At 38.9% G+C, this 22571-nt stretch overlaps 1 protein-coding gene, 1 long non-coding RNA gene and 1 pseudogene across 3 annotated transcripts; all 3 read right to left on the bottom strand.

Annotated features, from left to right (window-relative positions):
* Window positions 1-1598: 1598 nt before the first annotated feature.
* On the bottom strand, window positions 1599-4825 carry LOC148740727 (uncharacterized). The gene is made up of 2 exons (XR_015994339.1): window positions 4442-4825; window positions 1599-2335 (listed from the first exon to the last, which is right to left on the bottom strand). It is a non-coding gene; the product is annotated as an uncharacterized LOC148740727 (long non-coding RNA).
* Window positions 4826-6144: 1319 nt separating this feature from the next.
* LOC148740726 (uncharacterized) lies at window positions 6145-8200 on the bottom strand. Its single transcript, XM_088729931.1, has 2 exons — window positions 8041-8200; window positions 6145-6676 (listed from the first exon to the last, which is right to left on the bottom strand). The coding sequence occupies exons 1-2, from the start codon at window positions 8084-8086 to the stop codon at window positions 6345-6347; spliced, it is 378 nt and encodes a 125-aa protein (XP_088586057.1). The 5' UTR covers window positions 8087-8200; the 3' UTR covers window positions 6145-6344.
* A 1845-nt stretch (window positions 8201-10045) lies between these two features.
* LOC148740725 (uncharacterized) lies at window positions 10046-13886 on the bottom strand (annotated as a pseudogene). The gene is made up of 5 exons (XR_015990510.1): window positions 13333-13886; window positions 12320-12431; window positions 11589-11715; window positions 10972-11111; window positions 10046-10606 (listed from the first exon to the last, which is right to left on the bottom strand). The product of XR_015990510.1 is annotated as an uncharacterized LOC148740725 (transcript).
* Between the last annotated feature and the right edge of the window lie 8685 nt (window positions 13887-22571).

Here is a 22571-nt window from a genome sequence, read left to right as displayed (position 1 = left end):
CTTTAAGTCGCCTAAAGTCGCAATGTTTTTTCTGCTAATTTTGCTTATGTTAAGGATAAGTTGAGAAAACGGACACCACTTCTCCCCTACCCATGTAAACGTATTTGTCACGGGTTGCCATGGCAGAAAGAATAATTGAACGCACGAGGTTCGTTTTGGTCCGCCATATTGCTTGTATGTTTGCTTTCAATGTAAATGATTTCGACCTCTCCTTCCGCGGGCGGTAACACTTAAGTCGCCTTAAATCACCCAAAGTCGCCCAAAGCTACGGCGACTTAAGGCCCCAGAGTAGGCCTATTACTCCATAGTGTTTTGCCATTCTTTCCAGTAGTAGATCGTGGTATAGACCCCACAAATCAGAAGTATCATCAAGGATCTTTGTGACAAGGCTATGTCGACTGTCAACTGCCTGCCTTTCACCATTCCCCAAAACTGAAAAGAGAGTGCCAGGTCACTTGAGCAGCATCAAATAATCTGTTGCTGTTTACTGTGTCTGTAGACTACCATGCAATAGAGAAGAATATGTTCAGTGCAGCAATGGCAAATGCAAAGAATGGTATCATCTCACATGTGTTAAAATACCAACCTGGGCAATAAACAGCAACCACAACTCGAGATGCCACAAATGCAAAGATGAAGGAAAAGTTATGTCATTGTCAAGAAATTGACTTGCTTTGTGTGGCTCACAAATGTTTTGGTAAGTGCTGTGGGATGCCTGGCCTCCAATAGGTGATCTTAACTCAAAGTAAGCTCAGTGACCCCTATTTTGATCATTGAAAAAGAAACTAAATTAAATGAATTAACTGTGTAAATTAATTGTGTTGAACAATTGTGTATAGATTACTGTAATTTCCGGCCGTTTACCCGCACAGCCGATTATTGTTTTGCGAAAAAAAAAGTCAACAGATTACTCGCAGTGGTGGATAACGCGCAGGAAATTTGTACCAAAAAGGCTCTAGAATTCATAACGTTTCATACTTGACAGAATGCGAAGTCGTGGCCATATATTTGTGCGAGCGATCGTTCAGCGCCATGATGATTTGTTGATTTCTCAAAAAAATCGATATCTCCGGTTCTCCTGGGCCTAACAAGTCCCAGTCCCTTAAAACGGGAAAATTCTCTTCAGCTCAAGCGCGTGTTAACTGGAAATTTGTTACTGATGCGCCGGATATCCTTGGATTATTTTTGTCACAATCAAGGTTTTGTTTACACGCGTGCAGATAAAAATTTGTTCTTCGCGCAACTAATTATGCGTGAAATAAGAGTGCAAGGAAAGCATTTAAGTGATTTTTAAGAGTGGTCGTCTTTGTAATTTTATAACAGTAGTAGGTATAGATCATTTCTTATTCTTACTTGTAGAGAGACACAATTCAGTTTTTTGACTGCAATGTTTTTCTTAATAAAATACATTTGTGGCAGTCTTAAAATACAATAAAATTCACCCGAGAAACGCAGGTAGGTGAGAACTATTTTCAATTCAACTGCCAGTAGATTTGAAAATTGTCACATAACCCGCAGTGGCCCGTGTTAAAGGCAAAATCAACAGATCACCCGTGGGTAAATGGCCGCCTTTACGGTAATTGTGTTGATTGACAGTATCCCTGGTACTATTTCCCTGGCTAGTTTTTAATGTATTGTGGAGAAAATTACAAAAACGTTCTTGGCTTATTTGGAGTATTTTTTGATCGTTATGCATTTAAAGTTACATAAAATATAATGATTGAGCTTCATGGCGAAAAAGAACAGAGACTGAGTGTAACAGTCAGCAATTATCAGTTCCAAATACATGAAATGAAATAAACAGGTTCTACAGCGGCAATAGGGTGTATTACTCCATATAGTAATTCAAAGGAAACTGATCTACAATGACACAATATGTTATGGTTGAATTTGAACAATAATAAATTATTTTTGTCACTGTCAGTTTGATAGATGGATATGGAACTTCATCCATCCACCAAACTGACATTATTTCAGAATTGAACAGATATACCAGGAAACACCTATTGTTAAATAAAATCCTAGCCAAATGAAACACTTTTATCACTGACTGCGGTAGAAACTAATTTACTTTGCCAGTTAATCGCAGATTAACAATGTGAAGTTCATAAACTGAGTAAAGTAAGCTTAACTGTCACTGGAAGCTTTTGCATTATTAGCTTTCCTTTAAGGTTTGTCTTTTAATCCAGAAAACAGGGTATATTGGTCAGGAAAAATTAATATTGGCAAAAATGATCTCACTTCATTCCTAGTCTGGGCAGTTTACTCCCCATGGAACTGTGTTCAGTCTGATGTGGTCCGGGCACTAGCGACTAATTACAGGAATGGCTCCGACCTGTAATTGGATGATAAAAATAGTAAAAATTAATAAGTTACATCTTAACTCCTTGCTTGTGAGTATCATTTAACGGTGTGTCTCGAAGCAGAACACGAGTGAAAACACGATAGTTACTAAAACGAAGACCCCCAAAACGAGGACCCCCTACAAAACAAAGACCCCCTACCAAAACGAGGTAGGGGGTCTTCGTTTTGGTAGGGGGTGTTCGTTTTGGGGGTCTTCGTTTTAGTCACTACGTACCGTGAAAACAGCGATGTGTCAAACAAGAAGTGGTTACTTACATAACGAAGGGAAGGCAGAGCCTTTCTTGTTTAGCGAGGTCGTTCTACGATATTCCGGCGATCACTTAGTCATCCGCTGACTAGTTTCGCTGACTAAACTAATTTAGTCGGTTCAGGCTCAGTTCAGGTGGACGATCAGAGACTGGAGCCATTCCCGTATTTCAACCACTAACAGGAATGGCTCTGACTCATGCGTTTATTAATTTTTTTATTTCCTTTTTGCTAAATAATTTATAAACTGAGATAAAATTGAGAGAGCTTTTAATTAGGTTCTTCTCTTGAAGTTGAACATTACAATGCTTGTAAATGAAGCTATCTTAAATTAATACAGGGCCATGTAGTGTCTAAGTTTTAAAATAATGCAGCAACTGTATGTCACATTATTTTCGAAAATCGCGCAATGTTACAAGCGTGTGGGAAAGTTGAAGTCGTTCCGGGAAAAAACTGAGGTCGTGCAACACTGGTAAGGCATTGCGTAAGGTTTTGATCTCAGTGTCAGTAAATCATTTAGCCAAAACGAAAAAAAAAAAAAATCCTCCAGCTGAGCACACTGTAAATTAAAATGTTAGACGAAACGTCACGTAACACTGCGTGATTTCCGAAGCGTGACATTCTGTTGCTGCATCTCGGTATTAATCGCAGATTAACAATGTGAAGTTCATAAGCTGAGTAAAGTAAGGTTAAGTTTAACTGTCACTGGAAGCCTGCGCATTATTAGCTTTCCTTCAAGGTTTGTCTTGTAGTCCAGAAAACAGGGTACATCTTCCAAATTGCTTATCAAATTGTAAACCGAGAATGTATGCCGATGACACGCACCTCACATATGCGGGAAGCAATCTTGAGAACGTTCAGTTTTGTCTAAATGAAGACCTAGAAAACGTCTTCAACTGGCTACAAGCGAACAAACTCACGTTGAACATGACTAAAACCGAATTCATGCTAATAGGGTCGAGGCAGAGACTGAATACTCTCACAGCTTCACCAACAATTACAATGAACAATACTCAAGTGAGCCAGGTTACAGCTACAAAATCGCTTGGTGTAATAATAGACGATAAACTCGATTGGCATAGTCACATCGAAAAACTAACGAAAAAGATCGCCTCTGGTATCGGGGCCCTAAAGCGAATTAGGCACCTGATCCCAGCATCAACCTTACATCTCATCTACCAAGCTTTAGTAAAACCTCACTTTGATTACTGTGACATTGTTTGGGGTAGCTGTGGGAAAACGCTACGAGACAAACTGCGGAAATTGCAGAATAGAGCAGCCCGTGTGTTGACATTCTCTAACTATGATGCTGATGCAACTGAGCTACTCGAGTTTTTAGGGTACAAAAATCTTGCACGCCAGCAGGAATTCCATAAAGCCACCATGATGTTTAGATGTCTGCACGGGCTAGCTCCAAGCTATCTATATTCAAAGTTTACGTGGCGTGACTCTGCTTATGACCTCAGGTACTCTGAAAATAAGCTTAATGTTCCACTACCGCGCACTAATTATTACAGAAAAAGCTTTAGCTACAATGGCGCCACATTATGGAACAGTTTACCACGCGATATAAGGAACACAGAGTCTCTGGGGTTATTAAAACGTAAGATCAATGACATTCTTTAAGTCTAACGCACGGCATTCGCGGAAAACAGCTTTAGTGTTATAGTATGTAGTTTTAATTTTAAATATCTTAGCGTATGTGATATGTATTTTTATAGGCTGATGAATTGATCGTGTCTAAATAAAGATTACAATACAATACAATTGGTAAGGAAAATACTTGCAAAAATGATCTAACTTCTTTCCCTAGTCTGGGCAGTATACTCACCATGGAACTGTGTTCAGTCTAATGCAGCCCGGGAAATGCCCGTCATAGTTGTTTATACGGCACAAAACCGACGCGTTAAACCAAAGGGCAAACTGATAATGTTCACGGGAGATCATATGAGATCATTTGGCGGATGGAAAGTGAGTGATAACCGCGCGGTTATTATCCTTGTAAATTGGGCAATTCGTTATTCAGTTTGTTGCGTGTTTTCTGTGGTTGTAGCGAGGAAGTTATCGAAATAGCGATTCTCCAATGAAGCTTTCACCGATTGATAAACTTATATTACGCTTGATTCCTTGTAGTGCAGGCGAAAGCACAAGTAAAATAAATGAACTGCGATAAATGATTTATCGATTTGCAACCACTAAAGGAAATGAGCGAGACAAACAGCTCTCAAACTGAATAGGGGACCGGTCGTTATTTATTGTCTGGGGAAAGGGTAGGGAGGGCTGGAGGATTTTGGTTGTGACACGATAAAATTTACCTGATCCCCCTCATAGGGTCTGCAACAATTTTGTGTTTCCCCTCCTTTGTTGACAGTTAGCCCTCCTCTTATAATCCGTTGACAATGATTGATTGATTGACTGATACCCCTCCGACCCCCTTCACAACAATATGATCCCCTCAAGAAAATCCACGTGATGTAAAGAACCCCATAGAATCGCCCGGAAATTAATGGCTGGGTTACGTTAAGTATATAAACCCTTTCAGGCGGCTGCTGGCTTGTATGTCAGCTTATAATTTCTGAGACTGCGAGATTGTCATAAAAATTCTACATTTGCCACAGAGCCTTGCCTCTCGGTTTCAGGACAATCTCTTAGCCGCAAACACTGCCTACCAGCCACTAGGAGTTTATTTGACCGATTTTGCTGTCTCGACCGAAATATTGGAAAACGCTCTAGTCAGTGAAATGTTCTGGGAGGACTGACTTTTACGTTCGAGCGAGCAATTGTCAAATATTGGCTTTTTGATCTCTGTTGGCTCGAGGAAACACACCAAACAAAGCTCTATGGACTGGAGGGTTGTGGGATACTACGACAGCAGTCCCCATGCCAGCACTTGAATGTTAATGATTGAAAAAAGGCATTAAATATTTACTTGGAAACGAGACATTTGAAACGATTGCCGGAGCACGTGACAAATATCATTATAATGAAAGCAAAGTCCGTAGGATTCAACTGGCTTCCACGACTTTTAACTCGCTTATTTGGGGAAGAAAGAGTGATATTGTGACACAGGAAATATATTTGGAACATAAGTAAAGAATGGGGCCAAGATTTTACGATACTCGTGATTATGGCGAAAGTATTTGTTACGCACAACGAAAAACCATTGTAGAATGCGATGTGAGGACAGAACTGCTTAAGAACTTTAAAGTGCTGAAATTGTAGTGATCATCGGAAATTGAGCCTTGATACGGAGGCAAAATGCAGCCCTTTTTTGATCGGTTAACTAGCGACTTCGCTTACAATGCACTCTGGTTGAGCGTGGTCCCTTAAAGTTTCTCCGTGAACCTAGCGCGGCATTTTCTTTTCTATTCCGGAAAAATATCCACTTGATGAAGTAATCATGATAGAATTTGAAACACGTTTTGCGCACGAGACGCATGAGGAACGTTACTGAAGTAAAATAGTAATTTCGATTTGATTTAACCTTGCGCTGAACAAAATGATTATTAAGGAAATATGCAAAGACCATCAAAATAAAAAGCGTAAAGAACCTTTTATTAAAGAATGAAACAGCTTATCAAAACGGCATGATGATTGACAAGTATGCACGGTAAAAGATTGTGCTTGTTATGCGTAAAAAAACAAAACTTGTGAAAATATTCATAACAACTGCATTAGGCCCTTTCTATAACTACAAAGTTCAACAACAACTAAGAAAACTGCGTCTTTTCATCCTAGTACATCAAAGCCATCAAAGTGCATGCGATGAGAGCAGCGACGCTAACTTTCTGTAGTGTGGCAGCGTTACACAGGTCACCAGAGCAACAATCCAGCTTACATTTTCCCTTGTCTTTACAGAAGTCAAGTGAGCTCAGGTCAGTATTACAATCGTCTTTAGTCATACAGCCTTTCCCATATTCTGCAACGGATGCACCTTCTGCTTTTACGTCTGCAGATGCTTTAAAGCAGCGATCAAAACCGGCAGGACAATCCATTTCTTTTCTGATGTCTTTGCAGTCATCCCAGCCTTTGGTGGTCACACATTTGTAACACTTCAAGCCGTATCCTGAGGTAAAATAAAAACATTTCGATGTATTAATACAACGGCAGCTTGATAGAGGTTATTCTTATTCAATGACCTGTAAATGAGTGGCAGGGTATTCTACTGTTAAGCCGGCAGCTTTTCAGAGTGTGTGTTGTGAAATGTTGCGCGAAATAGTTGTGAACGTTACAGAAATAGCTGTATGCTATTCACTTTGATTCGAACAAATGTTCAAATCATATCAGGAAAAATAATAATAATAATAATAATTTAATATTTCTATTACGCAAATTAACATGTGGATATGATCAAATGCACATCACAACACTTTTCGGGGGACTTTGGCCGGACTGCATCAGCAGTTTACAAACAATCGAAGGAAACTTATTTGAAGATGCCCCCTCCCCCCAATTCCCAGTAAAAAATGGGAATCTTGTCTAAGAAATTGAGACGAATCATCGAAGAATTACATCTACAAAACAAAGGGGAGCAAACGACTCATAATTAGTTATCTAAAATATTCCCCCACCAACATTGTAACTTAGTAGTTTTTCGACTTTAAATCCTCAACAATATGGGTTATAGCAACGACAGTGCAACACAGCCGGGACGAGAAATAACTACTAAAAAGTCTAAAAGGTTTTCGCTTTAGCATGCATCATCATCTTCTATGAAACATCCGCGCCACTGGCGTGTTTCGAAACATCTCTTGCGATGTACCGTCTCATAACGAAATTTACGCTCACGCGAAAACGGTTCCCTCTCCAAGTATTCGTTCAAATAAAACTGGAAATAAAGGATTCTGTAGCCTTCGCCACAAAATTTCGTCTACACGATGCTCCTGAGAAAATAATTGGAGAATTGATTAAGAGGCGCGTGCATTTCTTTCAGACATATATCATGAATCCTTCAATTTTAAAAAATGCTTTGCCAGGGCGTGCAAAAAAAAAAAAAAAAAAAAATTGACGAGACTGCATTCAAACAATCCTGAAATTCGTCATTTTGACATTGAATTAGTCATCAGCTGAATTACATAAGTTTCTAAAGATTTTCTTTACATGCTGAAATGTTCTACTCATGCTTTCAATGGGCGCTGGCTGAATATAAGGAATGTAAATCATCAAAGTGTAACTGTGTGAATTCCCCAAATGATCTTGCCCAATCTCTCAGTTGTCTTTATACAGAGTAACATACACTACTTCTTAAGAGTAAATCCCGAGCAAAACTATTTGATGAAGGAAAATTAAAGTAAGACATTAACTAACTAGTTCTCGTCACGCGCGAAGAACCGAGTGCGTGCATGTTACACAAGCTTTAAATTGCATTGATAAATTAGCAACAGTGAAATTAGTCCGTTAAAAAAAAGTGGGTGTTAAGCTCAAACTTACCAACAGAAATGCAGAGGAAAAAGGTGATAACGAAAGGCAGCTTCATCTTAGTACTTGAACGCCTCTCCTTTCTTTTCGTTTGGAACGCCAAAGGAATAGATTGCTTTGTAAAGTCAGACGCCTTCTGATGAACTAAGAGGAGTAACCTTTACGTTTGCAAACAGAGTTAGTTTAGATCCAACCAATCACAAGGGTTGATTTGATTATCTGTCATAATTTTTAACCAATCACACGTAATGGGCGGATTTATCATTGTTTGAGTGATACGCATCTTTCTTCCCAGAAAGATGGAACTTTTCCGAGAATTCAGGAAGTCGATTGTCTGTCACGAACAAAGTCTTTTGTTTTAGGCTCTTTCAAGATGTGGACAACAAATAAAGGGAAACATGACAAGCCATATTGCAGTCTACCATCCTCCCTTTTTGATGTTATTGTTCAAATTGTGCGTCACTCCAGAACTCTTTTTATTTGCCTCAATTTAATTTTAGGATGGCGAGCCTTTCGAGGTTCTTTCGCCACATTTTTACAGGTCAAAAGGTCTTTTTCGAGGAAATATGTTGAAGATCGAGAGGGTTTTTCTGGGAATTGGTTGCTCCACTAAATTTATTAGCTAAAATGAATTCGATTTTTAACGGCCCCGTTAGACTCCAAATTTACTCATAATGTAGCTGTTTTTGTAGCCTTCACCCATAGCATGTGTCGATTGAGAAACACCGATTTGACATAATTATGCGTCGTAAAGTATGCCCACAATGTGAAAATCTATTCGCACCTCAGGGTAGAGATCCCCGATTAGGATGTTTGACCCTGACATGAAACCACAACCACCCTTTGTCGCTCTCGCTCTTAAGCCTGTCCCCCCAGAGTAAGGGCTCGAGGTATTCTGTAACAGATTCTGCTCGTAACCACGAAAATAACCATCAGCTGCTGGTACACTTCATGACACCTACACACTCATGTAGCAGCATTCCACAATATGGCGGATAGTGATAACACTCCACCTTTCGCCGTTCACGAAAATGAAGTAGAAGAGAGGAATAAAAGAAGAGACCGGTGCAATTTTTCCCAGTTTGTACCGAAGAAGATTAGACGTAAGGGATCAAAGAAGACATCTGATTTAAGTACTACAGTCACCAACTCGACTGGTTAAGATACGATGAATATATGAAGTTCATAAATTTTGAACTGCGGTTATAGATACGTATGATGCACGATCCTCGCAGTATATAGAGAGCGCTATTTATGCAAATTTTTCGCTATTCCATCAATAGCGCTCTCTACTGCGAGGATCGTGCATCATACGTATCTATAACCGCAGTTCAAAATATGTGAACTTCATATATTCATCGTATCTGATTTATCATCACGGGTTTGTTACGAATCAACTTAACGGCCTGCTCCCAGTTGGCTTGTTAGCTCAATTGGTAGAGCGCTGCACTAGTATCGCAGAGGTCAGTGGTTCGAATCCCGTATAGGCCTGATTTTTGTCAGGTCTGATTTTCGCTATTGCATAAATAGCGCTCTCTACTGCGAGGATCGTGCATCATACGTATCTATAACCGCAGTTCAAAATATATGAACTTCATATATTCATCGTATCTGATTTATCATCACGGGTTTATTACGAATCAACTTAACGGCCTGCTCCCAGTTGGCTTGTTAGCTCAATTGGTAGAGCGCTGCACTAGTATCGCAGAGGTCAGTGGTTCGAATCCCGTACAGGCCTGATTTTATTTAGGTCTGATTTTCGCTATTGCATAAATAGCGCTCTCTACTGCGAGGATCGTGCATCATACGTATCGACTGGTTAAGATGATAATTTTGGAAAATCCTTCTCAGCGGGCGTTGCAACCTAGACCAATTTAGATGCTTTGTTGGTGAGTCTTAATTTTGCATCTTTTAAAAAAAATGTCGATTCTGTTTTTTGTACCGTCATTTTAAGCATAAGTTCTTTTAGAATGTACTCTATAAATTATATTCGGGTGTACCACATGTCAGAAAAAGATCAGGAAAGAAGTCATGGAATTTTATTTTGAGGGCTAGATTGCAGAATACCCGGCCACTCATTTACATGCATTTTGAGTCATGGGAAGTTGGCATGTTAAAAAAGTCAAGGAAAACTGATGTCTGTAGCAACCAAGACATTTCTCATTCGACAGACTTTTTTTTTTTCACAGATATATAGAAAACTGTTTTGTTCATGAGTTGTGATGAATCACAATGAAAGTAGTATTTTTGTTATTCCTTATTATTTTCTTTCAGATTGGGCTGAAGCATAGATAATTAATACCTCCTCTTTTCTAACAACGACTTTACAATCGGTAGACTCTCGAATTTTTCTCTCAGCAAAGAAATCGACCAGAAAATTAGGCATTTCGTGTCTCATTGTTTCCATCCTCAGATTCTGCTACTTTTGTTACATGCTCACAGTTGTGACGCTGGTGGTCGCAGATAACGTAAGTGATAACTGTGCATGCTGGAGGCCAACTACTCCACGCTGTTTATTTCCATGTACAAAAATGGTAAAATTATTCCCATTCAAAGGCAATAAGTCATGATATTCCTCCTGAGATAGAAAAACAGCAAGAACAAAAAGTAAGTAGACTGTGGAAATGCTACAACCATTGAAAATAGTCTTTACTTAAGTAACAGATACAAATGGAAAAATATGATGTTTACAGCTACTTACAGCAAATGATGCACTTGTCATTTCTCCAAGAATATAATAATTAGCTAAGATTCATAAATAGCTGTACTCTGAAGGGGGCCTAGCTGTTTACATACACAAATTATGCTCTAACATTATTTAACTTAAACCAAAATCATTAGGATGAGTGAAAAATAACCAGAAAAATGTTGACAAAAGCAAGATTACTGTTAGTAATAATTCCTAAATTTTAATGTTCTAAAGCAAAAAATCATTCATCTTACTTGGTAAGTCTGATCATGAGAATATGCGTCTCTGGCAAGCAAAGGGGTGACTTTGTTTTCCCTGTCAAAGCTTTCCATCAACTTTTCAGTGGCTTCAATATGTATGCAACTCTCATAAACAGAACTAGTGGCAGTTAAACCAGTGAGAAATATTTAATAAACAATACTTATTATTAGAAATAATTTGTCACTCAATTTAATACTGAAATGCAAAGAAGAAAATTATGACACAGGGGCATGGGGACGCGGTCAAAGTCACAGGGGTCAGATTCAAAACAAAATAGGTAAATGAAGACAGCTTATAATACTGTTACTAGTAGTTGGGGCCTTTCATTTCACAACTCAGGTTAGAATTCAATAGAATAAACATTTGACTAGCACACTAAGGCACTTAATGGAGGTTGGAGAAATAATTGGCAACAATAAAAAAAGAGAAGCTGTAAGAAAGAGGATGGGAACTGCATCTGCCTCCTAATGTATAAACAGAAATGAATGGCACTTAATGAATGTGCACATGAGATACAGTTATTGTCTACATTAAAACTGTGACTTGGATGAACAATAAAACTGCAGCATTTACGTAAATTATTTCTATCAGTTTATATGCTTGTACTTACTATCTCCTGTGACTGTTGATGACAGTGACTGCAAATAATCTGTTTGCCTTGTGCCTTCAACACATTTGCAATGATAGATCCAAATATTATCCCTGGGTTCTCTTTCAGCAATCACATATTTGGCTTCCTGATGGTGGAGGATGAAAAATATGCCATAAGGTAAACGATTGATTTTGTTTGGCATAAGCACAAGTACCACATTACATCTAGTTATGAGTAATCTACATAGCTACTGTGCTAACCAATAAACAAACTGACATTTTGGATGTACCCCTAGGGTACAAACCACAAACAATTTGTGCCTAGTCACAGAATGTTTAACATCCTTTCACATGTACAAGATGCACTAGAAACTACAGTACAGAGAACCAAAAATATAACTAAGTATTAAACATTAGATATAAAATATTAAACAAATCAAAAGTAATTATGAATACCAAAGGTCTGCAATTAGGATATTGCATGTATATATTGGTGTATTAATGCTATCTAGGTTTGAGTTCTTGTTTAGGTGGAAAGGTCTACCTACTAGTAGTACATGAATTGTGGTCTCTGCTTTTTGTACTACATTGTAACCGTACCAGCAGTACAAAAAAAGATCAACACTGGTGGTACAAAATTAACTTATAACCAATGATCAGCTTGCCTGCCAAGATTTGGGAATAGTAATGATGAGTGCCTCTCCCTTGGCCTTATCCCTAACATTTATGAGAAATATCCCAAGCACTTACAAGCAATTTCTTTGCCAGTAACTGTATCAAAATCGGGAAAAGTGAAGAAAGAAATCTTGCTGCCAATGATGGTAAAAGCATTGCCATTCAACAGCTCTAACATGTACACAAACTGTGAGGTAAAAGGCACAAGTGAATAAAGGCTGATAGTTTCGAAAGAAACTGTTTGGGGCTGCGTCGGTGGGAGTAACGAAATAATTTGGATATATCAACAAAGTTGAAATGGTAAATTGGCCACCGTAATGATTACAAAAGCTGACGTTTCGAGCGTTAGCCCTTCGTCGGAGCGAAATGAGCGTTAGCCCTTCGATTTCGCTCCGACGAAGGGCTAACGCTCGAAACGTCAGCTTTTGTAATCATTACGGTGGCCAATTTACCATTTCAACTTTGTTGATATATCCAAACTAAAAGGCACAAGGTCTGTCAGAGAGCATGGATCAGTGAATGAAGCAGAATGTCATTCACCATCAGAAACATCCTAGAAATAAATAATAGCACTGTAAATATTTAAACTGCTCTACAATTTACACTCCTATATATAGTAAGAGATCTGTTTTTAATTAAAAAGTGCAAGTAAAGTCGTTGTTAGAAAAGGTATTAATTATCTAAGCTTCAGCCCAATCTGAAAGAAAATAATAAGGAATAACAAAAATACTACTTTCATAGTGATTCATCACAACTCCTGAACAAAAGTTTTCTATATATCTGTGAAAAAAAAAAAAAGTCTGTCGAATGAGAAATGTCTTGGTTGCTACAGACATCAGTTTTCCTTGACTTTTTTTTAACATGCCAACTTCCCATGACTCAAAATGCATGTAAATGATTGGCCGGGTATTCTGCAAATTATCTAGCCCTCAAAATAAAATTCCATGGCTTCTTTCCTGATCTTTTCCTGACATGTGGTACACCCGAATATAATTTATAGAGTACATGCTAAAAGAGCTTGTGCTTAAAACGACGGTACAAAAAACAGAATCGAAAATTTTTTTAATAGATGCAAAATTAAGACTCACCAGCAAAGCATCCAAAATTGGTCTAGGTTGCAACGCCTGCCGAGATGGATTTTCGAAAATTATCATCTTAACCAGTCGAGTTGGTGACTGTAGTACTTAAATCAGATGTATTCTTTGATCCTTACGTCTACTCTTCTTCGGCACAAACTGAGAAAAATTGCACCGGTCTCTTCTTTTATTCCTCTCGCCTAATTCATTTTCGTGAACGGCGAAAGGTGGTGTGTTATCACTATCCGCCATGTTGTGTAATGCTGCTACATTGGTGTGTAGGTGTCATGAGGTGTACCAGCAGCTGATGGTTATTTTCGTGGTTACGAGAAGAATCTGTGTTACAGAATACCTCGAGGTCAGTAGGAAAGTCTGGAATAGCCTAATGGCGTCAAGAGCTTCATGACGCGAAAAATATAAGTACAGATAAGCTCTTATTATTCGCCCTAATTATTTGGTGTTCACCAGAATTTAAGCTTACAAATATATGATGGTGATAGAGTCAGTGATGGCTAATATTTCGACAACAAGTTAGGAAGTGAGACAATAGGAGGTTTTTCGACGTCGACTGTAGACTAAGTGGAATTAAGAGGTCCCCTTATATCTTTTTCAGATATCTGGTCGTTAAGCTATTGAGTCTTCACCAAAAATCGCACGTGGAAACAGAAGCGAATGGATCAATTACTAAAAGAACCGAGAATATACACCAGAAGAAGGCTCAACTGGCTTTCAAACCTCCCCTCCCCTCCCCTCCCCTCCCCCCTTGCCTCTCTTGGTAATCCTAAGTGACCTTGTGTGACACTCTTTGCATGATTGATGAAGGATTATCATTCAGAGTCTTACAGAAGATCACTGAATGTTGACACAGCGCTTCCAAAACTCTGAAACTTGATAGACATTATCAAGTCCATCAACAAAGGCAGAAAAATAAATAAACGAAACAACGTGAAATGTAAATGAAGATTTTATTTATTCAGGTCCACGTTGTAAGGTGTATTTATTTTTCTGCCTTTGACCAAAACCAAAGAGAAGGATATTACCGCAAAGATAGGTATTACTTAATAGGGCAAAGGCCGAAAAAAAAATGTCCTACCTTTTCATCACTTTTTCCGTAAGAAAAGCAACATTTGGTAAGAGGATTTTCATTGTCAGTATTACAATTGTTCGTTTGAGCGTGAGATGAATATTAGCCTTTTGTTTGTTTACTTGAAGTTTGAACATCGGTCGCTTGAAGGTCTCACGGATTCAAAAGTGTTTTCAGAAAATTGCGGATAGGTGTGAACGGAAAGCCAATCCGCGACGAAAAATATAATTGGTTTTTACTTAGTCCGTAGTTTGCCACACGGAACGTTCTCATGGGCACGGTCATGAGCCGTGTATCTTTGGTCACGAAAGCCTTTTTGGTCGCTACCTCGAGCCGGACTGGGGTATATTGGCCCTTGGTCGTTTTTGTACGGACCTCGCTGCGTTTGTTCCGTACTGCCACGACTGTTGAGGCTGGCAAAGCAATTCAACGCTTTGTTGGCTTTAAACTTTATTTAATCATGGACCGCAAATCACTGACAAACGGTTTAAAGCTAGATACGTGCAAAGTTTGTCGGGCCGCAAAGTGACAGTTTTGCCAACAATTTAAGTATTACGAAAACCAGGTTTAGCTGAAGATATTTTGATAAAGCGTGGCGCCTTAACTTCTTTGAAAACAGTGGTCACTTTCCTACCAACAGAAAAGCTTAGGAGAATAACAACAAGAGAAAACAGCTTCACATCGTTCGGCTTGGAGAGGGTAGTATCACTCTTGAAGCACTACAATATGGTGGAGCTTTAGTGCTGCATTAAGGCTGGGCAAAGGTGTCAATCATCAATGTCAAATGAGAGGCTAAAACGAACCAGTCAGAGGAGTGGAACCAACACACTCAATCAATATGTTTTGACAGTTACTCAAGTTGACCAAAAGCAAGGAGAAGGATATTACCGCAAAGATAGGTATTACTTAATAGGGCAAAGGCCGAAAAAAAAATGTCCTACCTTTTCATCACTTTTTCCGTAAGAAAAGCAACATTTGGTAAGCAGAGGATTTTCATTGTCAGTATTACAATTGTTCGTTTCTATTCATCTATTCTTGTAACTACATACATAGTTGTGTAAAAACAAACAAAACTCTGAAAACGGCTGGCGTATGTTTGCGTATTAAAGTTATCCCAGCAGTAGAAGGGAATCGATAAACTGAGCTTTTGGTCTTACTGCAGCCGTAGAAAAACCCACGTGTAAAGCATACGCCATGAAGATAAAATAAATATTACAGTTGTTCTATAAGAAATTCTTTCGTCTCATATGACAGTGATTGCCGTTCTACAGTATAGGTTATTACAGACATTCAGTCCAGTGAAAAGCGTTCGGTAGTCACCCTTTGAACGACTGGGACCAGCAAGAAACCAAGCCAAGGGCCGAGAGCAGTATTGTAACCATTCAAAAGGTAAAGCAGTACAATGGACCCTCTATCATCCGGACTTGCTTCCTTTTTGTTCAAGAATTTTAATTAGTCTCATAAAGGATCCGCAACAATTTTTTTTTTATCAAAGCACATGTAATGAAAATCCCGTTAGAGCCGAATACTTTTCCGCTTCTAAACACAAATCAGCGCAAATTTCATGCTGACGAACGGCCGTACATATACATACCAATCCACCTATGGTTGGGTTTCAGGTGACGTCACAAGCTTTGCTGAAGTTAGTGTCCGCCATGTTGGTGTCCCTCGGGTGTCAAATTTATGAATAATTAGTCGATTTCTATAGTGAAGCCCTCTCTCTTATCGCCGTATTATTTCGCCAACTACATGAATATCCAGACAGAAAAAAGCGATAAAAGTATTCGGCATTCATCTTAAGGTATCCCAGTGCTCTCTGAGTATGCCGAAAGCTTAGAGAGTTGGAAGGAAAGATGTTTGCAAAAGATCTCGGTCATTGGGGTTGACCCTGCAAGCATACCAGCCGAGAAGTTCAGTCCAAAATGCTTGCCTCCTGTGGAAGCGTCGGACTTGCTGAGTTACCTCGTTCTTGAGACCAGCTTCTACACCAAGAAGCAGTTCAAGGCGTTCAAGAGTCTAGAGGCGTTTAATCAAATGGTGTCGGGATTTGTAACCTCAGTTGTAGGCAAAGTAATCGCCGGCAAGTATGCCGTGAGAGCACGAGTTTGGCATTCACAGCATATGAGTGATCCTTTAGTGAACATTTGGGTCATTTCCGAAAACGATGGGACTATTTTGTCAGCCCATTGCTTGGGATGCAAAGCTGGACTGGCTGAGTCATGCTCACATATCGCAAGTGTTTTATTTATGTTTGAGGGGCTTACTGTATTTTGCGAAACGAAACGAAACGAAACGAAACGAAACGAAACGAAACGAAACGAGTAAACCCGTACTGTATTTTGCGAAACCAGCTCTTCGAAGACTCTAGCGATATATAACTTATTTCTTCCGATCCGTAAACACAATTCGTAGATACAACTCGATGCAGTGATGATTTATAAATAAAGACTTTGAGCCAAAAAGTCAGAAGTGCGCCGTTTCGCAAATTACAGATATGTAAATCTGTAATTTGCGAAACGAGCTCTTTGAAGACTCTAATGATATGTAACTTATTTCTTCCGATTCTATAACACTTTTCGTAGATACAACTCGATGCAGTGATGATTTTTTAATAAAGAGTTTGAGCAAAAAGGCCAGAAGTGCGCCGTTTCGCAAATTACAGATATGTAAATCTGTAATTTGCGAAACGAGCTCTTTGAAGACTCTAATGATATGTAACTTATTTCTTCCGATTCTATAACACTTTTCGCAGATACAACTCGATGCAGTGATGATTTTTTAATAAAGAGTTTGAGCAAAAAGGCCAGAAGTGCGCCGTTTCGCAAATTACAGATATGTAAATCTGTAATTTGCGAAACGAGCTCTTTGAAGACTCTAATGATATGTAGCTTATTTCTTCCGATTCTATAACACTTTTCGTAGATACAACTCGATGCAGTGATGATTTTTTAATAAAGAGCTCGAGCCAAAAGGTCAGAAGTGCGCCGTTTCGCAAATTACAGATATGTAAATCTGTAATTTGCGAAACGAGCTCTTTGAAGACTCTAATGATATGTAACTTATTTCTTCCGATTCTATAACACTTTTCGTAGATACAACTCGATGCAGTGATGATTCAATAAAGAGTTTGAGCAAAAAGGCCAGAAGTGCGCCGTTTCGCAAATTACAGATATGTAAATCTGTAATTTGCGAAACGAGTTCTTTGAAGACTCTAATGATATGTAACTTATTTCTTCCGATTCTACAACACTTTTCGTAGATACAACTCGATGCAGTGATGATTTTTTAATAAAGAGCTCAAGCCAAAAGGTCAGAAGTGCGCCGTTTCGCAAATTACAGATATGTAAATCTGTAATTTGCGAAACGAGCTCTTTGAAGACTCTAATGATATGTAACTTATTTCTTCCGATTCTATAACACTTTTCGTAGATACAACTCGATGCAGTGATGATTTTTTAATAAAGAGTTTGAGCAAAAAGGCCAGAAGTGCGCCGTTTCGCAAATTACAGATATGTAAATCTGTAATTTGCGAAACGAGCTCTTTGAAGACTGTAATGATATGTAACTTATTTCTTCCGATTCTACAACACTTTTCGTAGATACAACTCGATGCAGTGATGATTTTTTAATAAAGAGCTCGAGCCAAAAGGTCAGAAGTGCGCCGTTTCGCAAATTACAGATATGTAAATCTGTAATTTGCGAAACGAGTTTCCCACCAAATCTCACACGTGTCACGCATTCTATTGCGTAAGAATGAGAAATAACTAGTAACCTGATATGGAAATGTTTCGGAAAGACTAATATGGTAATTAAAAAAAGGTAGCGGACAGGAAAGAAGTCCCTAAAGATAAATTGCTTTCTGTTCATAAACTATCAACTGGACTAGGCGGCCGGTAAAAAATAACAAAATTGTTGTAGATTTTAATAAATGTACAAACATACATTGCGGTACGCGCAAGGTTTCTAACACATACTACAGCAATGTCAAAGGGCAGAATTCCAATTTTGACCTGGTTTTTATCTGGTACTAACCAAATGCTATTAGAGCCTTCAAAGAGCTCGTTTCGCAAATTACGGATTTACATATATGTTATTTGCGAAACGGCGCACTTCTGACCTTTTGGCTCAAACTCTTCATTAAAAAGTCATCACTGCATAGAGTTGTATCTACGAAAAGTGTTACAGAATCTAGTTATTTCTCATTCTTACGCAATAGAATGCGTGACACGTGTGAGATTTGGTGGGAAACTCGTTTCGCAAATTACAGATTTACATATCTGTAATTTGCGAAACGGCGCACTTCTGACCTTTTGGCTCGAGCTCTTTATTAAAAAATCATCACTGCATCGAGTTGTATCTACGAAAAGTGTTGTAGAATCGGAAGAAATAAGTTACATATCATTAGAGTCTTCAAAGAGCTCGTTTCGCAAATTACAGATTTACATATCTGTAATTTGCGAAACGGCGCACTTCTGGCCTTTTTGCTCAAACTCTTTATTAAAAAATCATCACTGCATCGAGTTGTATCTACGAAAAGCGTTATAGAATCGGAAGAAATAAGTTACATATCATTAGAGTCTTCAAAGAGCTCGTTTCGCAAATTACAGATTTACATATCTGTAATTTGCGAAACGGCGCACTTCTGGCCTTTTTGCTCAAACTCTTTATTTATAAATCATCACTGCATCGAGTTGTATCTACGAATTGTGTTTACGAATCGGAAGAAATAAGTTATATATCGCTAGAGTCTTCGAAGAGCTGGTTTCGCAAAATACAGTACGGGTTTACTCGTTTCGTTTCGTTTCGTTTCGTTTCGTTTCGTTTCGCAAAATACAGTAAGCCGTTTGAGGCAACTACTAGAATTCATGGCAAGCTCGCTGGGTGTCACGAAAACTCAGACACCGAAAACTCAGGTCCCTCGAAGTATTCTCCAAGCTTTCGAAGTGCTCCATAATTCGATAGTGCATAGCATAAAGCATGAACCAATTTTTTTTATAATATAACCGGTGGAACAATGCAACAAATCCGACGCGAAAGACGGACAACAATATCAAGAGTGATTCTTCAGTGAAGCGAATCGTGACGGCGCTGATGCCGAGTCTTCTTTCGCGTTGTTTTTCTCTTTCTGCCTCATTTAAGAACTCTAGCCCAAGGGTCGCAAAATTGTCTTCGTTTTGGGACTGGTGGGCCGAGTCTCTGTTTGTATCCATTATTATCGCGAAATATTTAAGAATTTTAACAGAGCGACAAGGATCTGTGCAACGAAGTACAAAAAGGTAAACAAACGTCCATTTCGGCTCGCCACATTTTAGTACTTTGATGTTGGAGCGAGCGCATTTGATCCCGTTAACTGTGAATGAAAAGTTCAAAATTAACGGGGAAAATGGAGGTAAATCTAAGCTAAATGAAGTCTTGTGTCACTCTAAAATGTTTTAATACTCAACCATCGGACGATTTTGCGAAACGTGCAACTTGCGGCCTTGCTTTTGCTGCTTCAGTTGGATCAAGACCCAAAAGGTCAAAATACACGCGGGATTACCAGGAGTGATCATGAGTCGAGTTTATCTCTTGAATTTTCGAGGAGTCTGAGTTTTCGGGGTCTGAGGTCTGAGTTTTCGGGGTGTGAGTTTTCGTTACACCCCAAGCTTACTTGCACTCAGGTAAAATGCTCATGGATTTTGCCGACATAGGTCAATGAAGTGCCGTATGCGAGGGCTAAAGACATCGATTTCTCATCGGCTAAGAAGCTCAAAGAAAAGCTCGACCAAAAAATCGAGGATCTACAACAGCCGCAAGCCTCGAACCATACAACAACTTCTAGCTCCTCCTATTCTTCCCCTTGATTTGTGATGATCTTAGGTATAGCGCATTAGATCATATATAGATTGAATTTTGCGCTATAGAGATAATAAAATTATTAAATTATTATACGAAAAAATCCTTAGTCTTTATGCTTTCCACTTTTGCTCGAACAGCCAACAATAATGCATAAAACCATCCCTTCTTTCTCACATGAACTCTTCGTTAGATACGGTTTGTTTACGCTCGAGGGACACCAAGATGGCAGATATTAACCGTTGCTAAGGTATTGGTCACGTGGGTGAAACCCAAGGATAAGTTCTTACCGGCTCAAATATGTTTTGTTGCTTTGAGACATTTTACGCTCCATTACCTGTATCAACAATGGAAAGACACGAGCTCAGCGTGGTGTCTAGGCTCGATTTCCGTTGTTTTCTCGTTTTCTCGTTTTCTCGAGTCCAGTCTTCAAGGGCGGCCCATTGAAGTGTCCTGTGGTAACAGTTGAACACCGAATAGCGCTAACTCGCCGAAAACGCTTCAAAATAGCCTGAGACGCTGCTAATCAACAAAGAAAACGACAAGGCAATAAGGTAAGTCCATTTTATTTCAAAACAAGACATTTTTTCTCTCTTTTAAGGCAAACCGATAACATCCCATACAAACCTTTATAAATATAAAACGTTGCGCAACACTGTAAGAGTTACGTCCGCTTTTCTAGTAGTGAGCTTGGGCTGCCTGTGGTGCTTTAAGAAGCTTTTGCAATGAATGGAAAGGCAAAACTATGATGTAACTATTCAACTAGGATTCAATTGAGGCGCAGGAGAAAGCAACTCTAGCTTCTTGCACTTTCGGCCAAGTACATCTATAACTCGAATCATTATCAGTAGCTGGGAACAGACCCGTAGGGGCTGACCATTTAACTTTTGAGGGGGGGGGGTGGGTGATTTCTTGTCATCAACAAATTTTTTTTCTAGCAATCTGCTGTGCAGGATATTTTTTTCCGATTTTTTGGTACATTTTTTCTGTTACCTTTGGGCTGCATGCAATTTTTTTCTTCCAACAAGCGCTTGGAGGAAATTTTTTTCAAAATCACCCACCCCCCCCCTCAAAAGTTAAATGGTCGGTCCCTTACATAAAACTACCATGACATTTTAATAAAAACCCCCGATATTCTGATTGGTTGTCTAGATATCCGCATCTAAAGTTAGCGTAGCGCAAAAAATGCGAAACGTGTTGCGTAAATGGACACAACGTGAAAAATATTTCAAAAATCAAAATTTCCTGACACACTTTCGTTCGTCATTATCCCTGGAATGTTTTGCCAAAATTTCATGAAAATCGGTCAAATCTACATGCCCTATAACTTCGCTCAAAGTGGATGTATTCCTCTCCAAATCAAATGCGAGATTTTAGCTCATAAAGGTTTGTAAACAACTAGTGCCACACCAACAGATTATCTCGCCTTCTCCTGGCGTCAATGACAATGTATCAAGATTTTCTCGGGAAAAGTATCGCATAGCAGTCACGTTTTTTTTTTATCTCGCTCTGTTGAACGTTGAGTAATGGGAAGAATTGGCAAAGAAAAAAACCCGCGGCAAAAATAAAAGCTGGAGAAACTGCTGAAAAGCAAAACAGCTAATCGGCAGACAGCTTAAGTAATACCCTTATCGCTGAAATGAGTTTCCCTTGGGTAGGTTTATTCATGATTTCATACGATTCGAGGCGATTGGCTGTTCTGTATCAAGACCGGTACTTGCTTATTGAAAGAAAACTTCGTGTTTAACCTTATATACGGTAAATATAGATTTGATGGCGACTTCTTTGTTCGTAATTTAGATGCCAGCGTGGAGAGGAGTGCCAGGTCTGGTATTTTTCCTGACAAAATAGTGTCAGTTTCTCTCCTCTTTGGGCCTGTTTTTTTTTTTCTTTTTCTTTGCCAGGGACTCCTCGCTAATTTTGATTTCTGTTTTTTATCCATGAGAAATGACTTTCCACTAGCAGAGAACTTTCACGTTTGATTTTTGGCAAGAGCGTGATGTAAACAAAATAGGCAAATAACATCAAATAACATGAAATTGCCGCGAATATTCAGTTAGGGGGTTCGCCCATTTACGAGATTATGACACCCTCCTGACTTATTAACTTTATTTGAAAATACGTTTTCCTAAGTAAGTCGGACGCTTTTAGAGCTTTTAAAATTTTTCTTTTTGTAAACGTGAGGTAAAATGTCTAAATTCTAAAACGCTAGTTGATTACGACTCGGTCTGTCTACAAAAGCAGTTCCTTAATCAATGAACTAAACGAAAAGATGAAAGACTACAAATGCGCATGCCAGAAACGTAATGGTGCTGGCCGTTGGCAGTGATCC

Source organism: Stylophora pistillata, chromosome 1 (assembly GCF_964205215.1).
Source record: "Stylophora pistillata chromosome 1, jaStyPist1.2, whole genome shotgun sequence".
NCBI lineage: Eukaryota > Metazoa > Cnidaria > Anthozoa > Scleractinia > Pocilloporidae > Stylophora > Stylophora pistillata.
The sequence above is the reverse complement of the archived record's forward strand: the minus strand, read 5'-3'. Positions and strand labels throughout refer to the sequence as shown.

Bases quoted from the DNA above. Each gene is read 5' to 3' on its own strand.
- LOC148740726 (XM_088729931.1), bottom strand. From the start codon at position 8,086: ATGAAGCTGCCTTTCGTTATCACCTTTTTCCTCTGCATTTCTGTTG. The intron at 6,677-8,040 runs GTAAGTTTGAGC...ATTTTACCTCAG, and splicing joins TTTCCTCTGCATTTCTGTTG to GATACGGCTTGAAGTGTTAC.